We start from the raw sequence: 23278 nt of genomic DNA on the forward strand, positions 1-23278 counted from the left end.
AAATTATAAGTAAATTTAAAATCTCTGGAAGAATTCATTTTCAGGTCTTGACACTGTATTGAATATATTAAAGAAAAGGTCTTAAATGCTTTTTCTAGGAATGATCTTACCACATTTTACATGTATCTGAGGGCTTTTGCTCCCCACTGGTCTATGGTCCATACTTATTCCATGGAAGCTTTTTTTTTTTAGAGACATTAATTCTAGCTTGAATCTCAACACAAACGATGGCTCCCTAAGACTTCGCAGGACCGTTTTAGAGATGTTTCACAGCACCATATCACATTGGTTGCCACGTACAAACTCCCCTGCCTTGTATCTGGAGACACAAACATGCTGTTGCATACCTTGTCTTCTAAATTCTTTCTCTCTAGGAGAGGCAGTGGACTCTTGTGTTACTTAGCCCCTGCCTGTCTCCCTCAGGCTCTGCTGAGGTTCTGCTCACCATGGACACGGTGCAAAGGTGCATCAGCTGCCCCACACTGCCACTCTCCCGGTCCTGCACCAGCCTTCTCCATGAAAATGTAGCTTTGCACCTTCGACATTTGCTTTTAAAACTTACTTCAACTAAATCATCATCTATCCATCCATCCCTCCTGCAACCATTTAAGAAGACTTTGTATGCAAAATTTTTTTAACTAGTTGGCAGTTTAACACAGATTCCTTACAGTTGTGTGTCAAAGAGATCTATGGAATTTTCAAAGCTGTTTTTTATTGTTGCGCTTTGGCAGAGCTCTGATGCAAAGACAGTATGATGCCCTTTCTACGTAGGCATTATGTGCAAAGCTCAGTAGTTTCCAACTAATCCTAAGACACAAACACTCAGAATGGCAGTTTAGGCTCTTTGTACACTTACGGAAAACGTAAAGCTTTGACACGTTTTACCTTAACTGGATAACCTCTCTTTTTATGTTAGAATTGGCTCTTACATTGCTCTGAATGTGTTCTTCCTAAGATCCACAAGTACGTTTCTGCTCAACATTGCTAACAGTGTTTCTAAGAGTTCCAAAGGCTCAAGCAGCTGCCTTTGCTGTTCTCTGTCCCTTTTTGGTCTTCATGAGCTGAGGACGTTTCCCAATATCTGTACATGTTATCTGTTTACAATTACTATTTCTAGGCCTGAAGGGGAATGGGGATGAAATAGGGTTCTGAGAGTCCAGGGAGAGCTGGACCTGGGCAGGAAGAGCCACCCTGTAGAAGCTGTCATCTAGAAGGACACAGCCACGATCTGAGTCAGGGTACAGATGCCTGCAGGGAAGGAGCAGGGAAGACATCCCCCAGCCCCTCTCTCCTCTTGTCTTGTGATGCCTTCCACTGCTAAGCCCAACCAGAAGCTAGCTGGCTAGGAAGCGTGGGTGACAATCTGCAGCATTGGGTTCCTGAGGCCCAGGGCCGGGCTGATGGGGGTGGAGGACAGATTGGAGGTTGGGCAAATGGAGAATAACCAACACACTTAGATCTATTTGTGGATGAGACAGTCTATCACTAGGTTTGAAAAGTCACTGAGATATTTCAGTCACCAAGATATAAGTTGGCAAACAACTCAATGGTTTAAAACCTGATGCCTTTAGGATACAGGGACTTTATTGATCTGGGGATAGACTCTGTTAATATAATTTAACAGAAAGTGAAACTTAGCATTTTTTTCTTTGTAATTCCTTTCTGGGTCTGGGCTTTGCCATTTAGTACTCCTATTTAAGTGTCCTTTTATTTAACGCTATAATTCTAATGACCTAACTGGAAGAGATTAGTGAGTACATTCAGGAGATGAGGCACCCTACACTGTCACAGGCTTGCTTGATATCAGATTTTTTTTTTCTTTTTTGACACTCTCAGGTAGCTTTCTGGCAGAGATTACTGACTGAAAGGTAGACTAGGAAATGGGTCCTTATGTTATTTGATGGCTGAGCATGCAGGTTCTCATGGGGAAAATTGGAAGTCAGAGTTTCACAGACTACCATTCTACATGAACATAAAAAGTGACTTCCAGTTAGTGTGTCATGGGAACAAAACTCCCAAATCAGACCATCTGTAGCAATAGCAATATCTGCAGCAAAATTTTTTGAATGCATAGTAAAACCAGAATTGTGTAAATCATCATTCATTTTTAAACATTCTAATCTGTCCCAAGCTACAATTAGGTCCTTTCAATAGTTACAGTAGCACAAACTGGCCTTGCTATGGTGTCAGGTTCAGCTTCAAATAGAGAACAAGATTTTCCTCTGGATTTATATTTTGTATTTTAAACCAAGTGTGAAATGAAGTTTTAAGTCCTAAATGAGGGCTCAGTCGGTCTAGGATAACGAAGTGTTAAATAAAAAAGAGAATAATTGTGTCTTTTGGAAAGAAATGAACTCTTTCAGATCTCTGTAATCGAGTATAGTACAGGATTCCTGTTTACTGTACAAGGAGATATCTGAAGAGCCCCAAGTAATTGCCACTTCTCCAAGACATAAACATTGATCATCATGTTTTCCAACAAACCTCACTGGACAGTTTACATTTCTTTTTAGAGGGTCATTTTCTTTTATTAAGTACATTGCTAGAATTCTCATTCTCTGATTATGCAGGCAAAAGAGATATTGGTGTCTGTGTGTATGTGCTGTGAGTATATATCTCTGAGGCAGGCTACACGTTTTACAAATAAAAATGAAGTTCAAGAAACATAGTAACCTTTAAGTCTAAATGTTGTCTTCTGACATTCAAGCAGACAGAAGAGTTATAAAGAGTTTATAGCTCAGTTCTCTTCTTAGCAGTCATTCTATCACAAACACTCATACGAGTACCAACATAGTGAGAGCATGTTTTACTAGATTATCATTTAGAAACTGTTTTGACAGCAAGTTAGCTGAGCATTTAGCAGTGCCAGAATAATTTCATCAAGGCCAGTGCTTTGTTACAGAGTGAGTTGGTCTAAGAAACTTAATTGCTGTTGATAGGTTACTTGTTATTTGAAGGCACTTGCTTGAGAGAATTAATGTTTTTAGTCTTCCAGGTGTTTCAAGTATTTGTTCTTTCTTTTTAACAATACTTTTTGTGTGTTAGCTATTGAGGGAAACTGATATGCTTCTTTTGTTTTTAACATAGAAACCAAGCCGGCAAAAGTACTGCTTTACAGTCTCACCACAGATCTAACAGCAAAGACATCCAGAACCTGAGTGTAGGCCTGCCCCGGGCTGACGAAGGTCTCCCTGCCAATGAAAGCTTCCTAAATGGAAACCTTGCTGGAGCTAGTCTTAGTCCATTGCACACCAAAACCTACCAAGCAAGCAGCCAGCCTGGGTCTACCAGCAAAGATCTCACCAACAACAACATACCACACCTTCTTAGCCCAAAAGAAGCCAAGTCAAAAACAGAGTTTGATTTTAATATTGACCCAAAGCCTTCAGAAGGCCCAGGGACAAAGTACCTCAAGTCGAACAGCAGATCTCAGCAGAACCGCCACTCATTCATGGAAAGCTCTCAAAGCAAAGCTGGGACACTGCAGCCCAATGAAAAGCAGAGTCGGCATAGCTATATTGACACCATTCCCCAGTCCTCTAGGAGTCCCTCCTACAGGACCAAGGCCAAAAGCCATGGGGCACTGAGTGACTCCAAGTCTGTGAGCAACCTTTCTGAAGCCAGGGCCCAAATTGCGGAGCCCAGTACCAGTAGGTACTTCCCATCTAGCTGCCTAGACTTGAATTCTCCCACCAGCCCAACCCCCACCAGACACAGTGACACAAGAACTTTGCTCAGCCCTTCTGGGAGAAATAACCGAAATGAAGGAACGCTGGACTCACGTCGAACCACAACCAGACATTCTAAGACAATGGAGGAATTGAAGCTGCCTGAGCACATGGACAGTAGCCATTCCCATTCGCTGTCTGCGCCTCACGAATCTTTTTCTTATGGACTGGGCTACACCAGCCCCTTTTCTTCCCAGCAACGTCCTCATAGGCATTCTATGTATGTGACCCGTGACAAAGTGAGAGCCAAAGGCTTGGATGGAAGCTTGAGCATAGGGCAAGGGATGGCAGCTAGAGCCAACAGCCTGCAACTCTTGTCACCCCAGGTACAGTTGAGCACCTTGACCAAATCTGGTGACCCTTCAGGGGAAGGTGGTACAAGGGATGTGATGAGGGTCTGTCTATAATTTTCCCTACTACAGGACATCGTGCTTTTCTTGATAGGATGCATTTAGGGAAGCAATACTTGGCCTAATCTCGGTTTTTTTGTTGTTGTTGTTTGTTTGTTTGTTTGTTTGTTTGTTTGTTTTAAATCTATTTAGATCAACTGTTGAGTACTCAAGAAAAGTCAAATTTTGTTTTTAGTAATTGTTTTTTTCTTGAATGTTCCTTTCTGTAATATTTTGTTGAGAGGATCCTATTTTGATTTATTACAGAATTCATCAGCTGTATGGGTTAGGTTTTAGTTTTCCTTAAAATACAGTGTGAATTCATGAGTATTTTCTCTGATCTCTCCAAACCACATTTGCTTAAATCAACAGCTTTTGCTAGTACCTTACTCAATATTTTAACTGAATTTAAAAGTTTTAAATTTGTCCACTATAGATAAATTTAACTTCATACCAGGATAAATGTTAATTTTCAGTCTTTTGGATTGTTTCTAAATCTTAAAACAGTATTTTTAGCATAATGCTTCCTCCATCTTACTCATCGTCAGACTGTAGAACTGACCTAACCTGCTTAAAAGAAGTAGCATTCCTTTGCTTGAACCTGGGAGGCAGAGGTTGCAGTGAGCCGAGATCACACCACTGCACTCCAGCCTGGGCAACAGAATGAGACTCCGTCTCAAAAAAAAAAAAAAAAAAAAAAAGATTACATTCTTACAGTAGAGCGTGTTTTAAAAATAATGTTCTCATGATTTCATCTATAAAGCACTGTGCCCAGTGCCTGGCACAAAGTAAGTATCTAACAAATTTTAGTTATTCCTGCTGCTTCTGGGTGGAGGCTGATATTTGGACATCGAGCACCTTTTCTATGCTGGGTGTTCCCAGGCACTCAAAAGAGTCTTGAGAGAGCTCTTGCACTTGAGAAATTTACCTGCTGTTGGAGAAGATAAAGTGATACCTGATAACAGTGAAACAAGTAAGACCAAAGTCAATATGGCACTGGCTGTAAAGAGGAATTGAGAATAGAGAGAGGTCATTGTGAGCAGAAGTAGTTAAAAATGGCTTTATAGGCAACCGAAGGTCTTGCTCTGGGCTGGGATGTATAGACAAGCTTTGAATAGGCTGAAGAGTAAAGATATGTTCAGGCATGTCATGAACTAGGCAACATGAAAAGCTGTAGCTAGAAAGATGAAAAGAATAGGGTCCCTGTTGTCTTAAGTGTGTGAGCTGGCAGGGGACACTTGTCAACAGTTAGGTTGTTCCACTACTGTGAGGTTACATTCTGGCTGCTGTGCTAGAGGCATGCCAGTGTGCCAAGGGAGCGAGACAGTCCAAATTGTGAGTTGTGGGAGCTCCTAGAACAGGTGGCACCTGAGCAGAGACTTCCAGGAAGGTTGGGAAGAAAGTGACAGTGACCTCAGGAAAGAGGGAAGAAAAGAGCATTGGAAGGAGAAGGAAGGTAACAGATGTTACACAGCATGGTGTGCTTTGGGCATTGCAACTTGTTCCACTTTGCTGGAGTGAAAAATGCAAAATTTGGAGTGACTTTTGCAATAATTCAAGCACGAGGTGAAGAGAATATGTTTGGGATTAAGTTAGTGCCAGTGGGAAACAGAGTGGATCTTCTACTCCTCAAAAGTAAAAACAACAGGATTTGTGATTTGAAGGACTGAATACAGGAAAAAGGAAGACTTCATGGTTTCTTTTCTAGGACCTCCTGTTTGGAGTGAAAGAGAGTAGTTTTGAAGTCACCTAATTCAACCCCTTCATTTCACAGATGAGCAGGTTGAAGCTCAGAGTAGTTGGGTGAGTTGTTCCAAGTTTATCCAACTAGTTCAGGATGGAGCTGGGATTATGAGGCAGGCTTCAGGTGCTGAGGCCAACTGCTTGCCACTTGTGTCTTGCTGACACGTTGAATTTGAAGTGACGTTGGCTTCTAAGCAGTAGTGTGCTCTAAGAGGCTAAAGAGATGGTCTGGCACCCAGGTGAAAGGAGAAAGCAAGAGGTGCCCATTTGTGGAGGCTGGAAGTGGAGTCAGAGGAATGGTCAGAGGAGCCCTGAGGAGACGCTATCAGGAGAAAGAGCATCCAGAGCCTAGAAAGATCTCCTGGCAGCTTCCCGTAGAGGAGAGATGGAAGGGAAAATTGGGTAAAGTGTGCTAGCATTCAGCATGGTATAAAATGGAAAAGAAATCAGAAAAACAAATAGCTTTTTAACTTAGAAAAAGTAATTGCTCTCTGAGAATTCCAGGAAAAGAATTTGTGTGAACATGGTGGTCATAAGCGAATTAAAAACAGTTACTGTGGGCTAAGCACAGATCTGTTACGGACTGCAAAAGCCAGTTCAGGAGGTACAGTGCCCAGCTACAAGAAAGTACAAGTTTAAAAGCACAAAGGTACCAGAAGGCTGGAAAAGTAACTTAAGCTGTTGAGTGAATCCTAGGAATCACTCCCATGCAAAGTATTGGGCCACCCTCAAAAGCACAGAGACTCTTACTGAGTTTATATTAGATGTTAATAATTTGTTTTCTTAAAATAATTTTTGTAGAGGCCTTTGTAAAAAGTACAGGTGGTGGCCGGGCGCGGTGGCTCAAGCCTGTAATCCCAGCACTTTGGGAGGCCGAGACGGGCGGATCACGAGGTCAGGAGATCGAGACCATCCTGGCTAACACGGTGAAACCCTGTCTCTACTAAAAAATACAAAAAACTAGCCGGGTGAGGTGGCGGGCGCCTGTAGTCCCAGCTACTCAGGAGGCTGAGGCAGGAGAATGGCGTGAACCCGGGAGGCAGAGCTTGCAGTGAGCTGAGATCCGGCCACAGCACTCCAGCCTGGGTGACAGAGCGAGACTCCATCTCAAAAAAAAAAAAAAAAAAAAAAAAGTACAGGTGGTAAAAGTCAAATGAGACATTTTCACAAAATAGAAGGAAGGCTATGTTGGATGAATTCCTGCCCAGAATCCTCAGAGTACATTTGGGGAATGAGAGGGAGAAAAATAATCATATTTTAAATCTTAAATAAAATGTTTTTGATATATCGCATAGGCTTAAGGTAATGCCCTTTTCTGTGCATAATATAAAGATATACAATGCAGCGAACTCCTTCTAATGACTTGGTAATTTTCTTCCTTAATCTTTTTTTCTGATGATAGAAAATGCTGTTTTTTCCCCCTCAGTGAACACCATTGTGGACCGAGTACTGTTCTTAGCTTGTGACTCACTTCCTTGAGAGAAAAAGACAGTGGTATGTCTTTGGAGATGAGCACTATCATGATTTGGCTTTAGAAAATACATGAAACATAAGTGCTGTTATCCTAGAGAAGATTAAGATAAGAATTTAAGCATATAAACTATAGTAGTTAGAGGATTTTAACACAAAAATTATTAAAAGGACTTATTCTATTCCTTGATATATTCAAAAATCATTTATTTTCGTCTGACTTTGCCATATAAGTCCTGCATGAAAAATACTTTTGGAACTGCACAGTTCATTTTGGAGAACTCAGACTTAAAATCTGCTAGAGAAATTTCAGATAAACTAATAGAATTCCTAATCAGAGGGCTGCTCAGAACCATGACTGTCTAGATATTAGAAGGGTAATTTTTTTTTGTTTTTTGTAATTAATTGAACTATTTTCAGAATAATCTGTTCTCTGCTTGCCTTAACATTAATGAGAATTTTACTTTCCATCTGTGTGAAATTTGACTTATATTACATTCATCAGATTATTCACTTTTATGGGACTATTTGTATTTTAGCCAAATAACATTTTTTATTTTAGCTGGTTATGGTCCTAGTTATACCAAATAAAGACCATGATGAGTTCCATCCCTAGGAACAGGATGCTCTTATAAATCCTTTTAAATTTTACTTCCAGCCTGGAGAACAGCTCCCTCCAGAGATGACTGTGGCAAGATCGTCGGTCAAAGAGACCACCAGAGAAGGCACCTCTTCCTTCCATACACGCCAGAAGTCTGAGGTATGTCACAATAAAATATGCCTGTAAACATTATTTGTTCAACATCATTACTGCCTAGCTTTTAAAATGTATTAATATCCAATCTCCCACAAATAAGTTGAAGTGGCGTATAAAGTAAGTAGTTTTCCTTGTGGCATAATTCTGAATTTTCTTTCAAAAAGATCATTAAGTCAATTATAGACTGATTAGGTTCTAAATTTGGGCCAGTTGGCTCACACATGTAATCCCAGCACTTGGGGAGGCTGAGGTGGGAGGATTGCTTGTGTCCAGGAGTTCAAGACCAGCCAGGGCAGCATAACAAGACCGCATCTCTACGGAAAGTTTAAAAAATTAGCTGGGTGTAGCAGTGTGTGCCTGTAGTCCCAGCTACTCGGGAAGCTGAGGCAGGAGGATTGCTTGAACTGGGGCAGTCAAGACTGCAGTAAGCCATGATTGCACTACTGCACTATAGCCTGGGCAACAGAGTGAGACTCTGTCTCAAGAAAAAAGTCATAGGCAATATTGTCATCAATGTGTGGCTTAACTTTTATAAATTTCTTTCCTGCCTCAGGGTGGAGTGTATCATGACCCACACTCTGATGATGGCACAGCCCCCAAAGAAAATAGACATCTGTACAATGATCCTGTGCCAAGGAGAGTTGGTAGCTTTTACAGAGGTAAGCCCATCCCCGGCGTTCACCAGGTTCCCCTCTCCTCCCTCTCTCGCTTTATGTGCACACTGCTTTCACCGACTCAGGCCAGCGGCCTTCTCACCTACACTGTTGCCTTCCAGCGGTTCTCCCTGCCTCTGCTCCTGCTAAGTCAGGCCCTCCTGGCTTCTGAATTGGGCTTGAGTAGCCTCTTAACTGGTCTCCCTATCTCCAAGGTACCCATCAATATAGTGACTGGAGCAATCCTTCTGAAGCTGTGTTCTGACCATACCACTCATTTCTTTCTGTCAAGCCATAACATACTTATTGATGTTACCTGTGTGTCTGGCACTGTTCTGGCTTAGAACTTGTTGGTGAACAAGACAGCCAGAGATCTCCACCGTCACGGAACTCACTTCCTCGGGAGGAGGGATGGACACTAAACATAATAATTATATAGAACAGTAAAAGATACTAAGTGCTACAAGGGGGAAAAAATAGAGTAAGGCATCCCATTGTCCACCCCTCCCTACCCTACCCTAATCCCCTATCGCTTACCTATTGAGAGTCATTTGGTGGCTTCCCATTGGCATCAGGACAAAATTTGAATTCTCTAGGATGTCATTCCAGACTTCCCATGGTCTGGCCCTTGCCATCCTCTCCAGCCACTTTCTCCCCCACCCCCCCGGTCTCTCTGGTACCCAGCCTATGGGACTGCACAGGCTGTGCCCTCCTCTGGCCTGTAATGTACTCTTCCTCCTGCTGGAGCAGCTTGTCTCTGTCCCTTTCTTTAAGGTCCTCTTCAGTATAATATCTTCCCACAGTTTGTTCCAGATGGAGTGAAACGTCTTCTCCGTTCTGTCTGTCACACCTTGTCTGTAACTCTGATGTAACACTGACCACGTTGCACTGATTCTTTGTCTGCAGTTCTCTCTCACAAGGTTGTGAGCCCCTCAGAGACACTCAGTTCTCTTCATCTTCTCTTCTTTTTATTCTCATTGACTAGTACACTGCCTCGCACAGTTTCATAAATATTTGTCGACTGAATTAAAGAAAAATTTCAAGTGTACTTGCACAGCCTAAAATGTACTTTGTTATTTAACAGACGACTAAAACAGATGCTTTTGGGGTTGTACGAACTTAGGGGACATTGAATGACAAAGGCCATCCCTTTTAGTAACTATGCAATAATAGATTGTAAAGCCCTTGGGCATTCCAACACCCTGGTGGAGAAAATGGACAGCAAGCCCACAGGGCCAAGAACAAGGCCTGGGATCAGGAGGCCTGTAAAGCCTTCAAGAGTCACCACAGCTTTCTAAAGCCTCCTATGCCCACATTGCCTGACTTCCCACTATTTCTGTTGTTTTGAGAGGATAGTTGGAAAGGGGCAGGATTTGAGTTGGGGGCGTGGAGAACTGCTTAGTCATTTTAATTGGAAACTCCAGCTAAATAAATGCACAGAAGTGTTATTTAGGACTAAATGTATATTTAATGATGAGGCTACACTGTTCCTTCCCTTCCAGTCCAACCTTTGGAAAAGCATAAGGCATTGATTGAATATGCCATTTAATGCATTTTTTTCTGATACCATGATTACACTTTAGAATTTTATGGGACTAAACTTTTAATTCAGATTTAATTTAATTAAAATATTATAGCACACATGTGCAAAAAAGCCTTTTCTTCTATCACCGAAGCATTACCTCCAAAATGTACCGTAGGTGTATTATTTCTATAGATGTCTGGAGAATATGCATTAATATAAAATGCTAATGGAGATTTAAATTAATTCATCTTTGACCTCTGGAAACATGGTTTTATTTTGATGCAAAAAAAATAAATTGGTTAATTCAGAGAAATACTTCATATGTCTACCTCATTAGTAGAGAGGGTAGTGAGAGCTTGGCAGGTAGAATGTTTTAATTTTTAAAATTTCAGATATAGAAGAAAAATATTTAACTAGATGAAACATCTGGAGATATCTGTCATTTCAATGATACTACTAAGTCCTAGAGGAAGATTTGGTGGTATCATTGAAATAACAGATGTTTCTTTCCAGAATGCTTCCCGTTTTCATTCCTACTGGTCAAGAGTCAAGTGAAATTGTGTCATTTATCTTGATATACAGTCTGTATATTCCTTTTGTGGTGAAATTTCCAGTATATTTTTATTATAACCATTCTTAGAAATTGACAGAAAAAGTTAATAACTATCCCCCCAAAAGCAGAAAAGTATATATTCACATATGTTATATTTTACCTTTTTCTGTTCATTTAGAATTTAGAGAAAAATAATATTTTTGTAGAAATAGCTAAATTTCTGTGTAATTTAGTTTAAAAGCATGAGTAATACTACCTCCCAAGTGTCAAGGCTTAAACTGTAGTTTGTCTGTTTCAGCACACATATTAATTACTTCAAACTAAGAATAGATTTTACATTGTTGGTCTATGATAAGAAAGCTTTAACTTCAAAGAATGCCAAAACGGTGGCGGGGAATGGTGGTAGGGGCTATGAGATTCACACTTGAAAATACCCTGGCCGGGCGCAGTGGTTCACGTCTGTAATCCCCGCACTTTGGGAGGCCAAGGTGAGCAGATCACTTGAGCTCAAGAGTTTGAGACCAGCCTGGGCAACATGGTGAAACCTTGTCTCTACAAAACATTAGCCAGGTGTGGTGGTATGCACCTGTGGTCCCAGCTACCCAGGAGGCTAAGGTGGAAGGATCACCTGAGCCTGGGAGGTGGAGTTTGCAGTGAACCATGATCATGCCACTGCACTCCAGCGTGGATAACAGTCTCTTATTTTAAAAAAAAAAAAAAAGTGGAGAAAGAAAATATAATGTTCTTCACTTTATCAGCTGGCAGGTCAGTTTACCATTTTCAATACATATTACCTGGTGTTAATTAACCCTTGCAAATTAGTGTCATAAGCAGTGGATGGACGGACATGGTTCCCTAGAATGCCTTCACCCTCAGGAAACACAAAAGTTATGTGAAGGGCTGATGAGGATTTTTGTATGTTTGTTTGTTTGTTTTATTTGTGTTAGAGAAAATGCAGTAGGATAATGTGAAAACTGCTTTGACCAAAAGAGTACATCAGCTGTGTGCGGTGGTTCATGTCTGTAATCTCATCACTTCGGGAGGCTCAGGCAGGAGGATTGCTTGAGCCTGGGAGGTCAAGGCTGCACTGAGCCGAGATCACGCCACTGCACTCCAGCCTGGGTGACAGAGCGAGACCCTGTCTAAAAGAAAAAAAAAGTCCATCAGTGACTTACTTTTTCTTTATTCAGTGCCATCTCCACGTCCAGACAATTCCTTCCATGAAAATAATGTGTCAACTAGAGTTTCTTCTCTACCATCAGAGAGCAGTTCTGGAACCAACCACTCAAAAAGACAACCAGCATTCGATCCATGGTGAGCATTTTGGTTTGTTTTTACTCTTCCTTTTTTTAATTGTAGATTTAAGAGTTGAAATAAATTCTTGATGAGCTTTTTAGTGTTCTTTCTCCTGCTAGGCCTTTTTTTCTCTAGATAAATTATTGAATAAGGAAAATGTGATTTTTCATTATTGGTAACTTTTTTCCAGTTTGGCATTTATATTAAATATCATGTAAGGGAAGAAAAATCTCCTGGATTATTAAATACCTGATACGCTTTCCACTGTGTTCTTCTGACATGAATGATGACTTTTGCGGTCTCTTTTTGTTGACACTGAACCAGGTACACTTTGCTTAGCATTTGACATGCATCGTTCCAGTCAGTTCTCATAGTCGCACTGCTTCCATGCTAGCGGCAGGGACACTGAAGCTTGGAAAAGTCGAGGAACTGGCCCGGTGCTGGACAGCCAGTAACATGGAGAAGGGAGCCAGGATTCAAACTTAAATGGGCTCCGACTCCAAAGCTCATGGTTGTTAACTCTGTGCTACCTGTCTGTCATTCAGGGTAAAAAGAAATAGGGGAACAGTCCTTTATGCTACCATAAAAGCATAATGGTAGTAAAAGGCACAAATGATGTGGCAACTTTTCTTATTCTTTTATCTTTTTTGTGTCATATCTAATAAATATTTAGGGAGAGAATTACAATGTTACCAAGTTCCATTGGTGAATCTGTTTGAGGAGTAGGGACTTTAAGAAAAATGATAATGTAGACTTCTCAACTACCCTGAAAGACTCTCCAGGATCTAAATGTGAAGAGTGTTGTATGTACTTCATAGAACTTTACTCAGTTCTCTACCAAGAGCATAAAATGGGACATCACTGTAAGACACTGGATTTGGAATAAGACCAGTCTGTCATAGAGTCCCTCTCTGGTGTTTGTTGCCAGAAGTAACAGAAGGGCCTTATGTCAGTACTCCTGACTCCATGTGATGTCACAATTTGGACCCTGTTGACAAAGTTACATCAAGGTTTTGGTGTTATTGTGCCCTATAGTGAAAATTACTTAATTATTCTTAAAACAATATTAAAAAATGACTTTTTAAAAGCTATAAATACGCTTTTGCTGTATAAGCACAATTTGCATCCATTGCCTATTTATAAAATGACAGTCTTAACATTCGTGACTAAGAGTTTAGACTCTGGAAATAGGATATCTTGATTGATGGCAACTGTCTATCAATCAGGGGACTGTGTCTATTTGTCCCTTGGTTTCCTCATGTGTAAAATAAGTCTAAGAATGGCACCTCCCTCATAGGGTTCATGTGATAATTAAATGAGGCAATACATTAAAAGCACCTAGAACAATGCCTGGCTCCGTAAGCATTCATTAATGTTAGTGACTGCAATTACTATCGTTGTCATCTAACTTCAGCACCAGGTGTTTCCCCTCCACTTTGATGATAAACTTTGGTGTTCTTTCTCCATGTGACTGTTTTAAGCTCCTTAGTATATAGAAAAGATCTGTGAATTAACATAAGAACACAGATACAACTTTACTTACCAGTGTTGACCATTTTCTGGTGTGGCTTTGACAAGTCATGACAAAATTGTCTAAATGGTGAGAATACAGAAGTACAGAAGGAATTGGGTTCTCTTGGTTATTACATAATGAAGTGATGATTTAAAAGAGTATCAATTACAGATTACCTTAGTCCTGTGAAAATTAGGTCAGATCAAAATTAAATCCAAATTTGGGATAGACAGTGTTAGTAATGTATTGTTTCTGTCTTTTGATAATCAGTTTAAGTAGAACTTGTTTTACGCGTGGATATGTATAGAAACCTGAAAAGAGTTATTTTAAAAAGAATGAGAGGCTCAATTGGGATGTTGAACTTTAGTTGAGGCTTCATCAGGTCATCCTTATTCTAATATTGCTGTTAGGAGACTTAAGAGTTCCAGAATTGCCAGTGATGAACTGGCTCTGTCCATTTGTTTCTGTTACTCTTCCTGATAATGCTGCTATGACATATTTCCTTCCTGCATCGCATCTCACTTAGTCTGTCATTAGTTCAACTTGACTCATCTTGATTTTTTTTCTTGAATAAGCTCTCAAATTGGTTCATCAGATTCTTCATATTTGAGAGAAATGCACATTTAGTGACTTACAAAAAACATCAAAGAGCCTTGTTATGGTAATATAGTGAATTGCTTTTCTTTGTTGCGAGGGGGTGGAGACAGGGTCTGGCTCTGTTGCCCAGGCTGAATTGCGGTGGCACAATCTTGGCTCACTGCAACCTCCGCTTCCTGGGCTCAAACCATCCTCCTACCTCAGCCTCCTGAGTAGCCCAGACTGTGGGTGCACGCCACCATGCCTGGCTAATTTTTGTATCTTTTGTAAACACGGGGTCTCACTATGCTGCCCAGGCTGGACTCTTAACTCCTGAACTCAAGTGATCTGCCTGCCTCAGCCTCCCAAAGTCCTAGAATTGCAAGCATGAGCCACTGTGCCTGGCCGTGAATTGCTATTCCTAAATTATCTCTTACCTAAGGTCAGTCTGTTTTTCCTTGATAGTAGTACTTCAGATTTACTTCGGGAAGAGAATATTTGTACAGTGTACCCCTTTCTTGCAATGGAAAAGTCAAGCTACTATGTTATATTTTAAAGCAGTAAATAGATATTGCAGTATGATATCCAGAGCTGTTATTCTGGCCATCTCAGTTATGTAGAAGCTACTTAAGAATCAGGAGATAGCCAAAATATCTCAGAACAAGCAAAATAGAGTTAATATGGTGGGATTAATCATCTTTACTAATAGGATAACACCCCCACCCTCATTTGGACTCTGTTCTTCATTTATGCTCAGTTCTGACAGGCGGCACTGAGATTGTCAGGGCAAGAAATAGTTCGAGGTGGTACTACCGGGTGCAGAGGGAAAAGGATCCAGGCAATAGTTATGGAGAGAAGCAGGTGGGAAAATCATGCCTATCATAGATCTCTATGAAGTGTGTGTTTATAAAACAGGCAGCTTCACTTTGCTTTAAAAGACAAACTGTATAAATATGTTTAGAAAGACTGCTGTCAATTGGGTTAAAAATTGATGTTTAAAGAGTAAACCAAATTACTTAGAAATCCCACTAGTTGGTCACGCACGGTGGCTCACTCCTGTAATCCCAGCACTTTGGGAGGCCAAGGCGGGCGGATCACCTGAGGTCGGGAGTTCGAGACCAGCTTGACCAACATGGAGAAACCCTGTCTCTATTAAAAATACAAAATTAGCCAGGCATGGTGGCACATGCCTGTAATCCCAGCTACTCAGGAGCCTGAGGCAGGAGAATCGCTTACGCCATTGCACTCCAGCCTGGGCAACAAGAGTGAAACTCTGTCTGGAAAAAAAAAAAAAAAAGAAGAAGAAATCTCACTAGTTAAATGAAGAATTGCTGTAACTTGCACAACCCCAGCTGCCTTTTTCTCATAAGGTTATGAATATATTGGTATCCATTAGTGCTTGTCATCGTAGCTTGCAGAGTTACTCCTGTAGAATTATTCACTGACTCTCTCTTCTCACACATTAGCTAACCACGCTCGTCACATTGCCAGGAGAGGGGAGATGGCAGGGAAAGTGTCAGAGTAATGTTCCTCGCCGCTTCATCTCACTTTCCATGCTGCTCTCAGAGGGATTATACTGAAGTCCCATAAGCCTGACCGTGATGCCCCCCTGCCCCATTCCCTAGCTGTCAAACCTGTCCCCTACCCCCAACAAGAGTCTGTGAGCAGCTTGAGTGAAATCAGATTCGTTCTTTTATTTTTCTCTGTTTCTTCAACACCTAACACAGGGCCTGACATGTATAAAGTACTCGCTGAATATTGGTTGAGTGATTCATTGGATTTTAATTCCTTCCTTTCTTTAGGTGAGTCTTTGGAATTGTGTCTCCTCTTGGACCCTTATGGAAATAGCTGTCATGTTAGAGCTGTCATGTTAACGTTAGAGTCCCATGCCTGTGTGCCTGCTTACCCCTTGTCTCATTGCCCTCCTCCCATACTGTTTTGGTCCCAACTGCTGCTTTGGAGAAGGTGCGAGGTGACTGGATGAGTAGTCCTTCTCAAAGCTTCTGTCTCTGAGATTGATGTGAACCCCCCACTTACCCTTCTTCTGTGCTGCTCCTTTTTACCCCACTCAGCACGAAGCTGCTGTCTTCCATGTGGAATCACAGGGGCCAGAATGCACAAATGAGGGAAATGACCAACCACACGCTTACCCATAGGGCTCAGTTCCAGCTGTCAATGTATAACTCATTCTCCATTCCTTTATACAGCACAGCTTTTCAAGTGCCTTTGTTCCAGCCAGCCTCTTTCCATCTGTCTCTGAGTCACTCTGTCAGCCTTTTCTCCCTTCCCTTTCTGTGTTAATTCTTTGGGTATGTATGTTTCTGCATAGCTTCTCCCTTGTTTTGTTTTTCCTCTCTGACTTCCTTCTGTCTGTCTTTGGTGATGCAAACACACACTTCACTCCTAGTTTTCATCCACCAGTTCAAGGGTAATTTATTTCTTTTTTTTTATTTTGACCTCTGGGATCTTTCTCTGCTTGGATCTTTCTCTGCTTGGATCTTTGAAAATGTCCCAATCATTCCTCTATCCCCACCTGAGCTGTGGTTTATCCAGTGCCTCTTGAAGAGCCCCTGCAGAGGGTCTTTGGCCCATCTTCCCTGTGTCCTGGGGACCCAACAATGTATCATGCAAACTGCAGACATCGAGCTTTCCTTTTATTACCCTTCCCTTCTCACTTTCATCTTATTCGCTGTTTCATCCTGGATAGATTCTCCTCTTACCATGCAAAATCCTCTTAGGACTTCCTCCTAGGACTGGTGTCTCAAGCCTTCATTTCCTCTTGTGCCAGCATTAATATTCTTACAGTAACACCCATTCACATTCTGAGATCGCAGTCATGATGAATATGTCTTCCTTAAAAATTTACTAGATTGGCAGAAAGCGCTTTTACCCTCAACACACCTGTGGTATTTTGTTAGACTTTCATTCTGATTGGTAAAAACTTCTACCCATTAATCTGAATATCCTGTTGTGCTTCTAGGTTGTGTTTTTGCAGATAGTATTGTGGAAGTACATAGCTATTTCATAAACATATAATTCTTTAACCTCTAGAAGTTACAGAATGTTAAAAATAGTATTGCCAGTTCTACTAGATGCTCTCTGAGGCTCTTTTCCCAGAGTCATGCTTTTGTGATTCCAGCAAACGCCACTCTTCTCCAGTGTTCCTTACCAATGGCAAGTGACTGAATGCTGTGTCTTGGAGTTCAGCTTAGGGCAGTCTATCTTTAAGCCCCATGCAAGAGGGTTTCGTCTCCTTAATTGCAAAAGAACTTGTCGCAAGAAACTTTTACCAAATTCCCAGGGCCTAGGCCCAGTCTGTCATTGGGATTAGATGTTTTTCCCAACAGTACAACACTGCATTTAAAGACTCTTTTGACTGGTCGCGGTGGCTCACACCTGTAATTCCAGCACTTTGGGAGGCTGAGGTGGACAGATCACTTGAGGTCAGGAGTTCAAGACCAGCCTGGGTAACACGGTGAAACCCTGTTTCTACTGAAAATAAAAAAATTAGCCAGGCCTGGTGGTGCATGCCTATAATTCCAGCTACTTGGGAGGCTGAGGCAGGAGAATCGCTTGAACCCAGTAGGTGGAGGTTGCAGTGAGCCAAAATCGCACCATTGCACTCCAGCCTGGGCAACAGAGCAAGACACTGTCTCAAAAATAAATAAATAAAAATAAAGACTCTTAACTTTTCAGCAGTTACCCGTTTCATCATGTCTGAAGTTTTCTGGCTTTCAAAATTATAAATGTATCATTCTGAATTTTAATATTAGTTATTTTATTCTTTTAACATCTTCCAATTTTATCAAAATACTGGTGGTGTCAGTGGTATCAAGCTTAATGTCAGTATTTTCAGTTAGAAGTTTTTTTGCCCCCCATGAGAGCCTTTTTTTTTTTTTTAAAGAAACGTGGTCTTGCTATGTTGCCCAGACTGGTCTAAAACTCCTGACCTCAAGCGATCCTGCTCCAGCCTCCCAAAGTGCTAGGATTACAGGCGTGAGCCACTGCACCTATCCCTGCGTTTTTTTCTTAACTATTTTTATTTAGTTTTAATAAGTAGATGAAAGGTTTAATAAGTAGGATATTTCCAGTTTCTGGCAAATTTTTACTTTTATTCAAGATGCTTTTATAGCAGTATTGATCTTTATGTTCAGTATCTTGACAAGTCTCTAATAATAAACGTGTCGAGCTGGTTTTTAAAAGGTAAATAGAAAAATGAAGGTAGGTGTTGAAAATGTTTTGCTCTTTCCCTTGTAGAGTTATAGAAAAGCCATCCTTTAAGCTGTGTACTTTTAATAATCTCAAACTCTGAGGTCTTCAACAGCATGAAAATGGTCTTGCAGCAACAGTTATAGGTCATATAATGCTCAAATTGCTGTTTTGAGTGAGCCTGTGCCAGAGGATAATCACTAACCATGGTTGATTAAATTCAGTTCCTCCTGTGCTTTTTTAGAGGCTCTTTATCCAAGTGTTTGATTCTTCCTGGCTATTTGAACCTAGTGTCATGCATTTTCAGTCTTTCTTGTATTTGTCACACAATGGCAAGAAAATGATTGAAAAATCAATATGATAAAAATGTCTTCTCATTTAGGAAAAGTCCTGAAAATATTAGTCATTCAGAGCAACTCAAGGAAAAAGAGAAGCAAGGATTTTTCAGGTCAATGAAAAAGAAAAAGAAGAAATCTCAAACAGTAAGTAGATGGCCAATTTATATATATAATAACATGTTTCTGCATTATTCAATGGATACTTTACACTTTGCACTTGGCAATCAAAGTTGATTGTTTTCTTATTGAGACTTGACATTTATGCACTGTATTATGTCTCTTTCTGAAATTCTATACAACTATCCTCTCAACAGAACCTTTTCGACATTCAACAGAATCTCCAGGAATAGAAGAAATTTAATATGGATGAGAGAGAACACTTTAAGCCTTTCTCAGTGTACTTCTTATCTATGTGGGTTTATATTCACGTAAAAACTTTGAAGACACAGGATTTGTTTCTCTCTGGGGGTTTAAAGATATGCAAAAACTTAGGAAATGGGTTTTGGTTTACTTTTAAATCTTGAAATTTGTAAATAACCATCATTCCTTATTCTCTCCTGGCTGGTTATAGAATTCCTACGTTGACAGGTGTGTTTCAGAGTTGTATAGTCACAAAGATCGTATCTGGGATTTTAGGGCTTGCGTTAGAAGGAAAATATGTTTGCCTTTTGATTGCGCTGTGGGCTGGAATGCACCTTATCTCCTGGGAGCCCTCTGGCTGAACAAAGAGCTGGCTCCATGGGACTGTTCACATCACTTCACTGAACCACCCAAGCAGGGATCCTGCTGGTTTAGTGATGTGAGAACCTTGGGGAAACCCGGCCTGTAGGACAGCAGCAGGAGTAGTTCTTCCCCTAGATGAGGCTGCATCCCCTTTTTCTTTATGACAACTTCAAGGCTAAATAAGGTAGAGTTAGCTGTTTTTATTTATTTATTTATTTATAGAGACAGGGTCTCACTCTGTTGCCCAGGCTGGAGTGCAGTGGCGTGATCTCAGCTCCCTGCAACCTCTACCTCCTGGGCTCAAGTGATCTCCCACCTCAGCCTCCCAAATAACTGAGTGCAAGCCATCACGCCCAGCTAATTTTTTGTATTTCTTATAGAGACAGGGTTTCACCATGTTGCCCAGGCTGGTCTTGAACTCCTGAGCTCAAGCAATCAGCCCACTTAGGCCTCCCAAAGTGCTAGGTGTGAGCCACTGTGCCTGGCCTAGTTAGCCATTTTGAATGGTTTTGGTTCTAGTTTTACTTCATACATAATTTATTCTCTTTTATTTGAAGAGGGAAAAGACATAATCAAAACGACCTATTCAGATGGATTTCATTGATTTCATCTGTAAGTTTAGTAGATTAGACCCAGTGTTTCTGAGGCCCTTTCTATTACGAAAATTATAGAATTATGACTCAATGGGAAGTTAGATTAGATAGATGTTCATAGCAATGTGTATAAATAACCTGAAGTAAGCATTTTTATCTCACAGATGTTCTAGAAATGTTAGCAAATACCTTCCTATATTATCTTTCTAGAACATTCTTTCACTTGCTTGCTTGTTAAATTTATGTATTTCCTTATAAAATAAATGTGAGTTCATTATAGAAAATTTGAGAAAAAGAAAAAGATCGTTTTAAATCTTAATACCCTACCACAACTAGTATTAGGATTTTGGTATATTTCCCTCTAGCTGTTTAACCTATACATATGCTTGTGGAAACTAGGTGTGGGGTTTGTTTTGTTTTGTTTTAAGTTTTAAATTAGAGCAATCCTTTTAGTACAATTTTGTATTCTGGCTTTTAACAGTTTATCTATCTATATCTACATGCACAGAATATGTATGTTACTACAAATACTTTATTATCTTGAATCCTAATGGCTGCATAATATTTCTGAAGTATTCATTAAAAAAACTGCCCATATTTTTAACTGAAGCTTACTTTTAAAATGTCAAATCAAAATGCCACTCAGTCAGATACTACTACATTTGTTACTTAGACTGGGTGAACAAATAGACCTGATTTAACCTAGGAATACTTAAAATGTTTAAAGTGTTAATAAAACTTTTATCATTGTCTGTAGAACATGTTTCTCTATCATGAACATTAAAGTTTGGCTACCTCCTGACCACTGTTATTTTTATTTTGTGGGTTTTGTTCTAAACCACAGGTCTCCTGGCATTGTGGGGTGATTAAGTGGTAGGAAGTAGGAAAGATTAAGGAATTGAAGGTGTTTTTGTATATAGATTTAGATTTTGATGTTTGCTGTAGAGCAACATTAAACCTAAAGTCCCTGGCTCACTGTGGCACAAGTGGAGTATACATGTTGACTGACTTTATTATTCAGAATTTAGTTAAATTTTAGATATTTTAGTAGTATAGATTAGAGTAAAAAGGAAAATAACCATTCTCTAATATCCTTTCCACTTAAACTTTTTATTAGGCTTTCATAAGTTTCCTTTTTGATATGTAAAGTAACTGCAAAATATCTCTGCATAGGCCATAATGCCTTAATCTTTACTAACCCAAAAGTTGTTTGTACCTCTGCATCTTTTCATTAAATGAAAAATAAAATTTAAGGGCTTTGGGATTTCCAAAGAGCACTCAGTACAGCCTTCCAAACCTCAGAGTCCTAAGCCTGACATTGGGTTAACTCTGACTACTTTGAATGAGCATTTAAACAGTTAATTGTTTTTCACTTTCTAGAACTCAGCAAAAAGAAACTACATAGAATAAGCTTCAAAAGATTTAAGGCATTGTGGCCTTTGCATAAGATTCCAAAAGAATAAAAATCTGATGCCCAGTGTACATAGAGACTCATGACATGTTAAAGCTGAGGTGGATCCTAAATCTAGTTGAATTTTTTTATTCACTAGTATAGGAACTGAGCCCAAGCAAGTCATGGGCTTGCTTCGAAGCCCAAAAATCATGTAATCAATTGGGAGAACCAGAACTGGGTTCTCCTAAATACCAAGTCCAGGCTCAGTTTATACCGTGGACCTGCCTCTGTGGAGAGTCTCTAGGAGCTCTCCTCTGGCCTCTTTAGCGATGCAAGTTAAACTCTTCCTCAGGGTTCCTGTCATTGGAACAAGAAAATTTATGGGATGTTTTACTCAAATCTCTTTTTACAGATACCCTTAAAAGATTACCTAAATACCTGAATACCTTCATGTACATTCTAATTCTCTGATAATTGAGATATCCAAATCAGGGAAAAGTGTTGCCCAAAAAAAAAAAAAAAAAAAATCTGTATTGTAAAGGTGCCTGCTTCGACTCAAGCAAATCTGGAAGCTCCCTTGGGAAATCTGGCTTCGGTTACATATCTAGAGTTACATAAGTCCTCAGAGCATATGGTGACTTTGCCAACTTGGTAATTGTATCCTAGTTAGTTAGTATCTCAACTTGTGATGATGCTTCCAATTAAATATTGAAATTTCTGTTTCTTCCCTTTGAAAACCAGTATTCTGAATTGTGCTAAATGTTTTCCATTGGGTAAATATTTCTAGCAGTACAGAATAAGGCCTCTTATTCAACATTAGTATCCCACCACAGTGATCAATACCTCTTCCTAGTGATGTTTTCAGGCTTAAAAGTTGACCAAATTTGAAAGGGTTTCCAGTATGTTGGGATTTTTTTTTCTTCTAATAGGCAAATTACATGGTAGATTTTTTACTTGCTGAAGTCCTCTCTAGCAATTAGGAGAAGATTGAAGTTTATCAGTAGCTCTTTAACACAATTCTTTGTAACAATATTTCTGATAGTAAAAATTATTTAATGTGTAATAAGCTTAATGTGAGTAGGTGTGTCTAGGTCTCTCGGCATTCCTACTAGAGGTATTGATCATGATCTCACATTATATACTTGGAAGAAGTTTGTGCTTGTCTTGAATTTGCATTATTGACATCTTCACGTCCAGGTGAGAATTGGCACAGAACCTCTATAGATGCACAGCACCGAGATTCTTTCAGTGACTGTTAATATTTAGCAATTTGAGGGCTTCCAAGGGCTAGTAGTTTCAATAAGCACTTTTTTTTTTTTTTTTTTTTTTTGCAATTAGTTTATTTGTATCTTATATTGCAGACAGATTCCACCAACGGGGAGAATCCAAGCATCAAGAAATCCCTCTTTCCTCTTTTTAATTCAAAGAATCATTTAAAGCATAGTTCTTCTTTGAAAAAGCTTCCTGTAGTCACTCCACCCATGGTACCCGTTTTTATGTATGGTAGCCCTGAAAACTGCTCCAGTAAACTTGTTTTACTGATGACAACAGCATGTCTTATTTTCATGAGGTCATATTCTCTTTATGCTAGTTAAGTACGTGAGCCAGTTCCATAAATTCACTGGGATATAAATTCATTGCCATTCTTCTGAATCAGTTAAGAAAGTTGAAGCACAAAGTCTATTAAGCAGACAAACTAGTGAAAGGCTAGTTTGTCTTGTCTGTTTAGCCAATTATGGGCAGATAACATTTATAAAAGCCTGTATTTTATGTAAGGAATTCTATTAACATTTACAGTTAACAGATGTCTTTGCATTTG

At 39.9% G+C, this 23278-nt stretch overlaps 1 protein-coding gene across 5 annotated transcripts in view; it reads left to right on the plus strand.

Annotated features, from left to right (window-relative positions):
* CDKL5 (cyclin dependent kinase like 5) overlaps positions 1-23278 on the plus strand; it is a 202763-nt gene that overhangs the window by 174338 nt on the left and 5147 nt on the right. For 4 of the 5 annotated variants that reach the window (XM_045383851.3, XM_045383850.3, XM_045383849.3 and 1 more), the window contains 6 exons: positions 3088-4054; positions 7989-8090; positions 8641-8746; positions 12009-12132; positions 18795-18894; positions 22821-22943. In XM_045383851.3, coding sequence (XP_045239786.1) covers positions 3088-4054; positions 7989-8090; positions 8641-8746; positions 12009-12132; positions 18795-18894; positions 22821-22943 — 1522 coding nt within the window. The remainder of the gene's footprint in view (positions 1-3087; positions 4055-7988; positions 8091-8640; positions 8747-12008; positions 12133-18794; positions 18895-22820; positions 22944-23278) is intronic. The other variant, XM_045383853.3, reaches the window with a different exon arrangement.

This window comes from Macaca fascicularis, chromosome X (assembly GCF_037993035.2).
Source record: "Macaca fascicularis isolate 582-1 chromosome X, T2T-MFA8v1.1".
Taxonomy (NCBI): Eukaryota; Metazoa; Chordata; class Mammalia; order Primates; family Cercopithecidae; genus Macaca; species Macaca fascicularis.